Source organism: Penicillium psychrosexuale, assembly GCF_028828465.1.
Source record: "Penicillium psychrosexuale strain IBT 29551 chromosome Unknown utg000004l, whole genome shotgun sequence".
NCBI lineage: Eukaryota > Fungi > Ascomycota > Eurotiomycetes > Eurotiales > Aspergillaceae > Penicillium > Penicillium psychrosexuale.
Genome location: NW_026643189.1, coordinates 4,507,454 through 4,519,952, shown reverse-complemented (window position 1 = coordinate 4,519,952; position 12,499 = coordinate 4,507,454). Strand labels below are relative to the sequence as shown.

At 51.0% G+C, this 12,499-nt stretch overlaps 5 protein-coding genes across 5 annotated transcripts; 2 read left to right on the top strand and 3 right to left on the bottom strand.

Moving 5' to 3' along the window:
* Positions 1-192: 192 nt before the first annotated feature.
* Positions 193-3,226, bottom strand: N7518_007592 (U3 snoRNA-associated protein UTP13; the record flags this gene model as incomplete). Its single annotated transcript, XM_057188519.1, has 3 exons — positions 193-2,909; positions 2,963-2,990; positions 3,053-3,226. The coding sequence occupies 3 exons, from the start codon at positions 3,224-3,226 to the stop codon at positions 193-195; spliced, it is 2,919 nt and encodes a 972-aa protein (XP_057040222.1).
* Positions 3,227-4,029: 803 nt separating this feature from the next.
* N7518_007591 (uncharacterized protein) lies at positions 4,030-6,449 on the top strand (the record flags this gene model as incomplete). The annotated part of the gene is made up of 3 exons (XM_057188518.1): positions 4,030-4,200; positions 4,260-4,495; positions 4,550-6,449. 3 exons carry the CDS (start codon positions 4,030-4,032, stop codon positions 6,447-6,449), a joined length of 2,307 nt encoding a protein of 768 aa, XP_057040221.1.
* Positions 6,450-6,824: 375 nt separating this feature from the next.
* On the bottom strand, positions 6,825-8,714 carry N7518_007590 (ubiquitin carboxyl-terminal hydrolase family protein; the record flags this gene model as incomplete). Its single annotated transcript, XM_057188517.1, has 2 exons — positions 6,825-7,990; positions 8,054-8,714. 2 exons carry the CDS (start codon positions 8,712-8,714, stop codon positions 6,825-6,827), a joined length of 1,827 nt encoding a protein of 608 aa, XP_057040220.1.
* A 317-nt stretch (positions 8,715-9,031) lies between these two features.
* On the bottom strand, positions 9,032-10,153 carry pre1 (proteasome core particle subunit beta 4; the record flags this gene model as incomplete). Its single annotated transcript, XM_057188516.1, has 6 exons — positions 9,032-9,109; positions 9,166-9,289; positions 9,358-9,607; positions 9,662-9,819; positions 9,871-10,000; positions 10,129-10,153. 6 exons carry the CDS (start codon positions 10,151-10,153, stop codon positions 9,032-9,034), a joined length of 765 nt encoding a protein of 254 aa, XP_057040219.1.
* On the top strand, positions 10,152-11,972 carry N7518_007588 (ribosomal RNA-processing protein RRP9; the record flags this gene model as incomplete). The annotated part of the gene is made up of 1 exon (XM_057188515.1): positions 10,152-11,972. The coding sequence occupies one exon, from the start codon at positions 10,152-10,154 to the stop codon at positions 11,970-11,972; it is 1,821 nt and encodes a 606-aa protein (XP_057040218.1).
* Between the last annotated feature and the right edge of the window lie 527 nt (positions 11,973-12,499).

Sequence of the window (12,499 nt, the reverse complement as noted above, 5' to 3'; positions counted from 1 at the left end):
TATTTTACCATGAGACTTAACCAAAAAGAGATACCCTGAACAGTCAAAATATATGGCTTTGGCCAAAGGACACTTTCCATGATACACTGTTCAATTCTATAAAGAGATGGCTTTTATCCTTCCCACCCATGGTACTCCAAGAACGAAAGCGCCAAATTCAATGTACAAACGGGGCAAAAGGCTAAAGCCAGACTATGCTTCCAACATAATAACGTCCTTCTCATGCTCTCCCTCGTCGCTGACATCGCCCACAGTCAAATCACGCAGTCCACCAAGTCCAACCCCACCATCCATCTCACCGAGAACCCACTCAACCAGGTAGCTGTCATCGACCAGCTCCTCAACTCGCCGGTAGTGCCTCTCAGTGTACGCAGCCAGTGCCTGGAGAATATCCTTCAGGCCAGCCGCGGCACGACCCTCCTTCCCGCGCACGGACTGGGTCGCAAGCTCCACGAAAGTGGATGCAGGGTAAGAGCGGAACAGAGCATACAGGATGCGCTGTGACACGCGCGAGGTGCGTGCATTGGTATTCCAGTCGCGGAGACGGAGAAGGAGAGTGCGCAGATTGGCAGGGTCCAAGTTCTGCAGGACCTCATCGATGGACGGGTTACCGGACAGACTGGCTGCAGAGCACTCGCGGTCCTCAGCCGGGAGGGTTGGGTCGTCTGCGGCGTTGATGGCGGAGGTGAAGAGCGAGAGCAATCTACCCGGGTGGTTGAGCTGCAGGGCCAGGGTGATGGCTTCACGGTAGGCACCGGCGCGGATGTAGTTCTGCAGCTCTTGGTCCTGTTCGACGCGAGCGGAGCTGGCGTTGACAGCGGCTGTGTAGGTGGATGATGTCGTATCAGTCCAGAAGGTCACTGTTGCGTCGGCAGAACCGGAGGCAAGGGCGTAGGGAGTGGTGTTGAACTTGGAGGAGATTGGCTTCACGTCTGCGCGTGAGCCGGATGGGGTTGGGCTGGCAAGCGCCCAGACTCGGTCGATATGGTTGTCTAGGGTGGTTTCGAGCTCGCCTGTGTAGGGGGACCAGATTTTGACCAGACCGTCTGCGGCCGCGGAGGCGATAAGAGGATGGTCTTGGGTGGCGTTTTTGCGTGCTGTTGTAGCCTCCTCGTCATCCTCGTCATCATCGGTTTGGTTGTTTGAGACCTGCGGGGGTGGGAGCCAGAGGACTTTGAGAACACTGTTGGTATGACCCTCGAAAGTCAAGAGACAGCTGTAGTCAGACAGACTCCACAGTTTAACGGTCTTGTCACCAGAGCCTGTGACTGCTAGTCCACGGCTCGTGCTAGTACGCGAATCTGAGTTGATGATTGGTGTGCCCTGCGGGGCGAATCGCACCGACCAAACACCTCGCTTATGGCCACGGAGGACACCAACCGACGAGCCTTCGTCGGCGGCCCAGATCTTCACGGTGCGGTCTTGTGATGCTGAGGCAAATAGCTCAGATGTAGAATCGACATCAATGGCATTGATATCTTTTTCGTGAGCCTTGCGAGTATAGATGGCCTTAGGATAGTGTGGCTTTTCTCCTGTCAGTGGAGCTAACTTGCTTGTATCCCATCGCTTGATTGTGCGATCTTGCGAGCCAGTGATTAAAAATGCTGGTGGGTGGTTCAAGGGGTCGTTATATGCGGCACTGCCAACAGGAGGTGGCACACGCGGCAGGGCGATTGCTCCCAACGATTCGGCGTGGCCAGTGAATATAGCAAAGCAAGTATAAGAGGATGTCTTCGGGTCAATACGCCAAAGACGGGCTGTATTGTCTTTGGCACCAGTTGCTAGCCAGTGTCCTGACCAATCTGCATCAATGCAAATGATAATATCGTCGTGGCCTTCCAGGTGTGTGACATCAGCACCGAAATACTCCTCTCCCTGATTTGAGGGTCGGTCTTCCGAGGGAGCAACCGAAACTACACGAATGCTCTCGGTGTTGGTGGCCAAAGCAAGCATAGATCGATCAGGCCCAATGTAAGCAAGATCAATGATCTCGTCGTCATTGCCGGAAATACGGCGGATAATCGCCAAAGGCTTCAAAATTGACCCTGGCTTATAATCAGACAGCGACTCGAGCGAGTGGAGCCGAAGAGTCTGATCCGCATGAACTGTAAGGACAAAAGGCAAACCAGGGGAATACTGGATAGCGACGACGCTTTCGAACTCCTCGCCAGCCTCTTGTTCCTCTGTGATCTCACTTCCACGATTGCAGTCCCAAACTCGCAGTTTGCCATTTTCTCCACCGATAACGCACAGACTGCTATCCGCAATGAAAGCCGCAGCCTCCACGCTCTCCAAAACAGGAATGATTCTGCGAGTCTTCCAAGTACGCGCATCCCAGACGATGACAGTCTTGTCTCGGCTGGCCGAGATCAATGCGTTCTCTGACGGAGAAAAGGACAAACTGCGGACAAGTGAAACATGTGACTCGAGCGACGCAATGGACTTTCTCTTGTGCAGATCCCATACACGCATTTTGCCATCTTCACTGCCAGATGCTAGGCGGAATCCTGCAGTAGAGCCCGTACGGGCAGAGCTTTCCATATCTTCATCATCGTCCTCCGCAGCTTGTTGCTTAGACTTGTTCTTCTTGGATGACTTGGCATCGCTGTCGGCAGTAGGAACCTCGAAAAAGCAAAGCGCAGAAATGACACCACCGTGACCATGGAAAGTGTGAGTGACAAAACCACCTCTGATATCCCAGACCTTGATTGAGCCATCGGCACCACCAGTGGCAAGCAGTGTACCAGTAGGATCAACAGCAATGGTCACGACGGGAGCTGTGTGAGGCTTAAGGGTTCGGAGAAGTTTTGCTTCAATGGTCTGGGAAGTCTCGTCGAAAGTTGAGAGGCCGTAGATTCGCATGGACATCGAGCGCGAGCAGACAATAGCGTGTGAGGCGGAAGGCGTGACTAGGCGAATTGTTAGTGCGCTATTCTCAATTCTCAGGGCATAGAATACTTACTGGCCAAACCTGTGACAATTTCTCCATCCTGTAGCGATTATGTGGTTAGTGCTTTGCAATTGGCAAATATCCCAAGGCGACAAAACGTACTCCTTCCAGGCTAGCAAGCTGGTTACCAGTCTCCAAATCGACGATCAATGCATCTTCGCCCACGCAGCTCAGCAAGATGCGCCCACTGGCATCCAGCGCAGTGCTACCGCCGGTGTAAATGGGGCGGAGCGTACGGGACGCCTCGAAAGTGGTTTTGACGATAGCTTTCGACATGACTCTATAATATCTCGGCGTAAAAAAGTAGAATTTAGCACGCCATTGGCCAGTCGAAGAGCCGTAGAGATTGAACGATCGCAAAAAACGGCAGCTCGAGCGGGCAACTTTTTTTAATGTTTGCACTGTTTGTTTGGTGATAAGATACGGCTTCTGCCTCAGGCCAAGGGTAGCCGCATAACCACAGTAACCACATGCTCAACTGCTGGTGTTTGTCTGATTGTGCTTCATCGCTTGTTACCTTTGCATCTACGGGTTCCAACAAGTTTTGCACAAATGGTGTACTAGAAGGCGATGTGACTACACCACTAGCCTAGTGACCTTGCACGATATGGGTAGACAGGCTTATTTGAACCGGCTCGCATTGGTAAGCTTCATGTTTTACTCACCAGCTTTTCCTATATTTGCAGTTGGGAAATCTTGGGTCTATGGGCTGTAACAATCCAACTTGTTTCAGCTCGAGAGCTCTAAGGCTTTCTGAAACCGAACCAGTCACCACCCGGCCTTGTCTCTTTGTTTTATCCTGATATACAAGCCCATCCCAAACGCATCTTCCCATACACGCAGAATAAAGCCTAGTTACAACCGGATAGTATACCATATTGACTGATTTCAAGGGCCGGTCCCCATACGAACCTCCCGACAATGCGGCGGTTGACCCCTCCAATCCAGTTCGACGGATTTCCAACGTCCATGCAGACAATTATATGCAGCAATATGATACTCGAGGGCACCCTGTTAATCCCGAGTCTAGAACCCTCGGAAGAGAACTCCGGAGAGCAAAGAATGACATCCTTTCAACAATGGGGATTGTCGTCAGTGGAGAAGACCGAAACTCTAGCATCCCTAATGAACAGCAAAAGATCAACCAGATTGCAAGTGAAAATGACTTCGGGCTGGTCATAACAACTCTCGATCAACTGTTCATCTTTTTCGGTACCTGGTGGACCTCTTCAGTCACCGGTCGAGTACAGGTAAATGCACCGAGTACCTTAGGTGTTGATTGGGCTGACATTCGAGACTTGATGTTCAGACTTACCGACAATATGCCCATTCCGCATTAGTCAGTGTCGTACAGTCTGAGAGAGACACCGCAGGGGTTCTTAGCTTCTATTTTTCGGGAATTCCTGCCTGGGCAATGTCCAGTGGGTTGGCTATAGCTCGTGAAACCCCGATGAAACGGGTGTTTGTCTCTCTCCGGGACTACGTTCAATCTTTGACAGGCGACTCACTCGGTGTTCGTTCTCTTTTCGGGGTTTTTTATACAGCGTGAGTATCTCATTCGCCCGTTCGAATAGGAAAGACAACTGATTATGAATAAAGGGCGAGAAATGCTGTGCTCATATTGTCTATGGAGTTCTACATGTACTCCACACTCCAATCCCTTTCCCTTGTATCCCCATATGGAATTCCCGGCGTGCAATTCCTGCTTCCCTTCAGCGGAGAATCCTTGCTACAGCTGCCACCCTTGCCCACTGATTTCTCCCCTCAGTCACTGGGGACCTCACTCGTGAAATTGTTGCTCTCCCCTGGCGCTCTAGTGTTTCTCTATGGCTACTACCTGCGACCAGAGCTTGAAGAGCGCATATATCGGTTGATCAGACGACACCTTCCGAAGCCAGCTCTTCCTGATGAACTTTCAGTCCGCGTTGCCTTTGAAGAAAATCTGATCGAGTGGGTAGTGCCCACCCTGGGCCGCAGATCAGTCGAAGAATTACACCGCGGCAAGCTCACACTATTTGAAGACATCAAGCTTGAACTGTCCATGCTTCGAATATGGGTATCATCGCTTTTTAGACCGAGATCTACCCAAACGTTAGAGCAGCAAGCTCTCCTGTCCTTTAGAGACGAAAGGATTCAAAATCTACGCAGCACGATTGAGCTGTTGCGACATGAACTCGGAGAAGACAACCTTGTTTCCGATGAAGGACCAAATGATCCCGTGCCTAGACCGCCGGGGATCACTCCTGATGCCCAGGTTGCCGCTCTTGCATCACGAGCACGACCACGGCCGCAGGATGCAACGCATTTGACTCAGGCAGAATCAGTTATTGGGTTGAATCAAGTGCTTATTAATGAAGATCGTATGTCTCAATCGCCTGGGGAAATGAGCAATGACTATTTCTCCGAGATAGCTACTGCTGGACGAACGAGTCTTCTCTCGGCCACTTCAACCCCGCAGGACCAAACAGCCCCTTTGCAAAATGGTGAGGATTTTGCTATGGACCGACAGAACTCGCGGTCTAATACTCTCTTCTCTCACCCATCATCACCAGAAACATCACCTCCTACGTCGCCTCGCGTAAGAGCATCCTTGATTCACCAGAGCTCCGAAGTTATCACGATGCAGCTTGAGTTGATGGGCAATCGGAACCATCAGCCGCAGACCCAAGCTTCAAATCTCGCCCAGCTGAATGGACTAGCACGAAATGATATGTCAGGGTCAAATACAACTCCAGATGCCATGGACAGACGATCCATAGCCGAGTTCCTCGAGGCTCTGATCTTAAGTCAGGCCCAGCGTCAGGCCCAGCGTCAGGCCCATCAGCCTCCGGCAGATACGGACGGCCTCTCAAATACCAACTCCGGACCATCCAACACAACCCCCCAAGACTTAGGTGCCTCTGAATTAGACCCTCAAAATCCGGCCCCAGAACCCCAAGCCACCGACGCTCCAGCTTTAGAGTCAATCGAGGGAGCATTAGGGTCCATCGTTCAGAACATTCTCCCAGATGGCGTGGAAGAACCAAATGACGAAGAGCCCTCCAATGAATCAAACCCTGTCCCAGATAATGAAGACACTCAATCCGACAACCCCGTCCAGCCAGTCCTACCCTCTTCTTTGATTCCTGGACAACTGACAAACACATCGTCGCAAGTCCACCGCGTCACCCTTCTTTCGGCATACCCAGTGGACTCCCTCGCATCTCATCTCGCGGCTGCAATCAGCGGCATCATACTCGCGCCGCTTGAAGCACTATACCTTCGCTCATTGACCCGATCCTGGATTATCTCACATCCTTCCTCCATTACCCGTCTCTCAGATGTCCATCCGCTGGGTCTTTGGTTTGGCGGAAGAACTTGGCCAGACATGTATGCTTATTCCTGCCGACTCGTGCTCATGAGGGGAATTCAGGTTGCGATGAGAGCGGGGATTTGGGGGTTCCTTGTGGGCTCGACGATGAGGATTGGGAGGAAGTTCTGCGGCTGGGGAACCTTGTGATGAACCCTTGTTTCTTTAAGCCGCCTAGATACCTAGGTCACTCTACTATGTTTCCTCTATTTTCTCGCACTCTGTATCTTAACCATAATATTACTTTAATCCATATGCAACATGATAGGTTGATAGTTGTTTCCATCAGTCAGGCTGAAAAATTTAGTACCAATGTGTTGTATTTCTTTTGTCTTCTGATGCAGCATTTGCGTCTGCTTTACCGAACGAACAGTCGAAGATATCAAAAAAAAAAAAAAAAACAAAAACATAATTTCGTCATTATTTGATGGTACATTGCATTTGCTCTCAAAAGATACATGTAAACACGTAGAAGGCAATAGCAAGTTCGCAGCCCGAGCCAACTCCTCAGATAACCATCTCAGATCATGCACGCCCCTTTCCTTTGTTCCCTGGCACCTTACGCCGCTCCCAGACCATAAGATATCCCTCACGGGCGAACAGCGTCTCGCTTTCCGCGCGCTTGACGAACAAATCCTGAATCTCAAGCCACTCCGGACCCTGCTGCTGCTTCTCTGTGGAACCGCCATTTTTGGCGCGAGTGTTCTCGGCCTCCATAGCTTTATCGTGAAGTTGGACAAGCCATGACACCTTCTCGCTGCCGCCACCTGCTCCACTGGAGGAACCGCCGGCTCCTGACGCAGAGTTAACACCCTTTTCCACAGCGTCATCCATTGCACCGGGTGCGGCGATAGCGGGATCGAGGATGATGTTTGCGACAAGATCATAGAGGATTGGATCACTTGGTGAACAAACATTTGGATTTGGCTCGACATAGGGGGACATATCCAAGGAGTGCGGAGAGGGAAAGGTGACAATGGTTGGGTTTCGCTCAGAGACAAATCGGTTCTTGCTGAAGCGCTTGATATGGAAGAAAAGGTAAGGAGGAAGAGGGTGGAGGAGACGGTGTCGGACACGGTGAGCCAGTTTCTCTGACGCCGTGTAGCCGTTATATTTGTTCAGGAGGGTAGTCAAGGGAACCTGTGGGATGATCGACTCCCGATTGGCAGATTGGAAGAGGGGTGTGGGGGGTAGGTCCAGTGTGAGAATGAGGAAAGGAGTAACCTGGCTATTGATTATGCCAGATTCGGTGAATACCAAACGGGCATTTTGGGTGTCAGAGTGAGCGGTGATAGCTTGGCTTTCGATCCGTACACGGCCCTGAAATGCTGCGTGAACAACACTTGTGGGTGTTGGTGAGGGCTTCTTGGATCCTCCTAAGGCGAGGTGCAGGCAGTTCAAAAACCAGGACAAGAAGTCCACGGGATCTGCCTGGTTCGTGAGAGTGAAACGTTTCGAGGATCGTACGGCAATCTCCTGTAGTAACTCGTGCGGAGACACATGTGACCGGAACGCTTTAGGGTTCCATAGCTTGCGCACCAGCGTGCTAAAACGAAGAATTATCTCTGGTGTGCCTGGTGTGGGGAACTCGTGGAGCAGAAAGAAATTGCGAATTGGCAAAACATGTGCCAGTAGTTGAGCGACTACATTGACGTAGTCGTTGGCTTTGATGTTGTTCATACCGACAAACCCTGAAAAAAGAGACAATTAGCCAAAAGAGTACTTTTCCATCCTATCATGGTACATGCTCTTACCTGGTCTGTACTTTGACCCTGAAAGGTCCCAGGCATCATGCACTTCCTTATCGAGTTTGACCACTTGGTTTTTTGTGTAGTGTGGATCAACCACATACTTGATATCATCCAAACTCTTGTTGTTGACCTCGTATCCTTCAGGCAAAACGTAGACCTTCTTCGTGCCGATGTTGATGAAGACGTGGTGTCCAACTTCAAGGGCGTGAAAATATGCATGCGACTTCGGACCACGACCCTGGAAGTATTTGCCGCAGACGAGGCATGCGTACACATTGATGTTTGACAAAGTGACGGAGCACAGCTTCTCGAAATCGAAGTCCAAAATTTCGCGGTTAATCGTGTCGAGGTAGAGGTCGCCGTAGCCTTCCATGGGAGCGCTTTGCCGCTTCGGAGCGCTGAGTGCAAGTGCATCTTCGTCAATATCCGAGAGTCCAAGGGGATTTTCGCCCTCCTCAAGCTCCTCTCTTTCTATTTCAGCTGCTCCTTCGATATCCACGCCATTGAAATCATCCTGTGTCAACTCTTCGCCGCTCGTTAGGTATGCGGGCACTGCGCCGTTGCGAGAATCGGGGTCGTTGCCCTCCTCGACGCGCGCCCTTTTCAAAACAGGCGAGCCAGAGGAATCTTGCTCCAAGGGGAGCTCTGCGTGTCTTTTCGACATTGTGAGATGGTTTGGATCGAAAAGTTGGTGATCCCGGGGTTCTGGACTTTCCGAGAGCTCGGGATGCGACTTCATTGCAAACAAGTCAAACACCCAGGCGAATGCCAAGCTGTGTACGTTCTACTCCGTATACAAACTACTGTTCATTTTGATCATAGGACTGTATTTGCCTATTATTTATCCAAGATTATCTAGGGATCTACTCCTTACTTGACCGAGTTTGCTACAGCCTAAATCATGCCGACCGTTGGATTATCCCGGAATCAAAGAAAAACGTCATAAGATGTGATACAACAAACCCCGTCGTTTGTCGACCTTCAAGCACTCCGGACCACCTTATCATTATCCACGGGGACTTCTTGCACGCCATCCTTTGTCACGACCTTCACTAGCATCTGTAGATAATTGTGTCAGAATAACGGATTTGCTCATGGCGTTTGAAAGAACTTACCCCCTTGTAGTCAAAGGGTAGTCGGCGCTTCAGCTCGTCTGTGCACAGGGTGAGGAGCGCAAGGCCCTCCTCGAGGGAGCAGTCGGGATGGTGGTGTTTGTCAAGGATGGAGAGGCAGTAGTATCTAGCGAAGTCAGCATCAGTGATCTCTTGCCTGGAGTTTCGTCCGTCATAGCAGGCCATGAAACATACTGGGCATAGCCGTGGGCAGCATATGGTAGGGGCGCCAGCGACGCTAGGTAATCAATCCAGTACAAGTGAGGCTTCTCAGTGACCGGATCTATACCACCTAGCAGTAGGTTTACTGTGTAGGGACTCCGTGACCGCAAGCTGCGCGCCAATTCTCCACGGACGAAATTGGCAACGGCGGAGGGACTGAGCTCAGTATCATTGCGCATGCTGTAGAGTGCAGCGTTGGCTTGGATGTATTCGGCAAATTGAACTAATATAGGTATATCATTAGCATCTTGTTTGTCTCATCGGAGAAGCTACATACCGGTATCTCCAGACTCGCCAGAGAAAGCCATCAATGTGTTCTTGTTCAACTGTCGTGTCTTATCATCCTCCGCCTTGAGAACTGTCGGGCCTCTCATTGCGGCCTTGGATGCAGCAAGAATGACGAAGTCCTTGCCGGCGATACCCAAAAGAACCTCCCTAGCAAACTGTTAGTGACATTTTGTATCGACGAGATGACCATACACTTACATGTTTGCGGTATGAGAGATAAAAAAAAGAATAACAAGCAAGCAGATGATCAGAGAAGGCGAAGGGGAGTAGTGGTCAAGTGAGGAGGACCGCGCGGTGAGCTTGACGCCTGGAGCTCCCGTGAGGTCAGCTACCCGCTGAGTCAGCCGCCGCTTAGCGCTTTTTTTTCTGCCAAAAAAAAGTTGAAGTTTTGATCTCCGCAGTCCGAGTCTTTCGAGAACGCCATACATTCACTTTCTTTATACAGAGATCAAGCACCGACAGGCTTGACAAAATTCGGCATGTCGTCCTTTTTCACTGTACCCAATTCCCAGCGCAAGAGGAAGAGAGACGACCGCGCCGGAGCCCCAGGATCAAAAAAGCGAGGCGTAGATGCCAAAACCGACGGTGGTCGACGCACCAAAGACAGAGAGGAATCGATCTCAGGCAGTGACTTGGACGAGGATGCCGCAATCGATACAGCAGAGTCAGGAGACGAGAGTGGATCGGACTCTGAAGATGGCGAGACCGCGGCGGATCGAAGATTGAAACTCGCTGAACGCTACCTGAGTAACATCCAAGAAGAAGTCGACGAAGCTGGATTTGATGCCGCAGATATCGACCGAGACTTGATTGCGGAACGATTGAAGAAGGACGTCGACGAATTCAAAGGACGGACGTTCCGTCAAATCGCAGCGAAACTATCCGTTCCCACGGCGCCCCATTCCTTTTTCCGCTCAGATACCCAGTCAAACACCGCCATCGCAGTCCACCCGCCATTTGTTTACATTGTTTCCAAGGATAAAACTTTGACCAAGTGGGAATTGGCTACACCCAGTGTACCAGACTCTACAGAATTGAACGGCGATAATGATACTTCCAAGCGGGCTCCGCGTCCCCAGCGCAAGAAGCCCAAGCGTGTGAAGTACGCTCGGGGTATGCGCAAAGTTGGCGAATCAGGCGAGGATCAAGGACATACAGGAAGCATCATATCTGTTGCTGTCTCGCCTTCTGGAAAATTCTTGGCCACCGGTGGAACGGACAATAAGCTTATCATCTGGGATGCAGAGACTTTGACGCCAAGCAAGACCTTTTTGCACCACAGGGACTCGGTTTGCAGCTTGTCTTTTGCACGCCATATCTCAGCGATGAGTTCCGGAGAGCAGTTGTTCTCCGGCTCGTACGACCGCACAATTAAGACATGGTCTATCAGCGGAGCTGGCCACGCCTATGTCGAAACGCTCTTCGGCCACCAGGATCATGTCACCGGAGTTGCTGCCATGACCATTGACGAATGTATCAGTGTTGGTGCTCGGGATCGTACGGCCCGCCTATGGAAGGTTGTCGAGGAAACACAGCTCGTGTTCCGTGGCGGCGCCTCCAGAAATGCCCCTTACCACGAGAGCAACATCGACTGTATTGCCCCCCTCCCACCCACTCACTTCGTCACTGGCTCAGATTCCGGCTCCCTCTGCCTTTGGTCTGTCCACAAGAAGAAGCCACTCTACACTGTTCGTCTTGCTCACGGCTTGGACCCGATTCCCCCTCTGGATGTGTTATCACCCGAGTTAGACGAGGCGACTGCCGCCCACAACACGCGCCATATGCGCCCAATGCCTCGCTGGATCACCGCACTCGCTACTCTACCGGGTACAGACGTTGTCCTCAGTGGCAGCTGGGATGGTTTCATCCGCGCATGGCGCGTCTCAGAAGATAAAAAGACACTTATCGCTCTGGGACCCATCGGTGCAGGCTTACCCGGTACCGTGACACCAACAGACATGCCCTCGCAGCAACTCAAACAGACCCTGGCTCTTGATGCCACCCCTGTGGCTGATCAAAAGGAGCCAGATCCATTGATCAAGGGTGTCATCAACGGCATCGCGGTCTTTGAACGACGCCCTGAATCCGATATGCCTGGTGCTGAAATAAAAAAGTCTGAGACCGAGCACGAACCTCGTGGTTTGTCCATCATCGCCGCTGTCGGCAAGGAGCACCGATTGGCTCGCTGGAAGTGCTTCACCAACAATTTCTATGAGGGCGCCACTTCGGGAGGCCGCAATGGGGCTGTTGTCTTCGAAGTTCCGTTTGCTACTAATGACACCGTGAAGGCTGATGTATAAATTTTGTTCATAATCTTCTTGTCTCGATCTTGGTCATTGGCCGAGGGTAAAATGGGGAGCGTTGCTCGGGGTCAGGTGTATTTGGAGTCACATCTGTGTATTTTACCATTTTGCATATGTATCGAATTTCTTAGGTGCATTGAAGTATTTCAATCATATCCCCCTTTCAAGCAACATTGTCCCTGAAGTTTACACTTCGTGATTAGGGTAAACGATTGGAAAAGGTGCATAGATACCCGTTTATAACCTTGCTTCCCTCCAATATTGCAACGTGCGTTATTTCAACAACCAATAACCAAAGACTCCTACGACTTGCCTCCGTTATGTTGAGATGTTTGCTGGCCGTGCTTGTCAGTTTACTTTGCTTGTGGATAGAGTGTCCACCAGGTGGGTCAGTGGTAAATCTATTTGTCTACTCTGGATGGACTCGTGGACTGTTGTAGGGACATGTAGTTATCAAAGCAATATGAGCAATAACACTACTCAGCAAGCCAGTACGCTTTATTAATTCGGCGAGGGAATAGAAT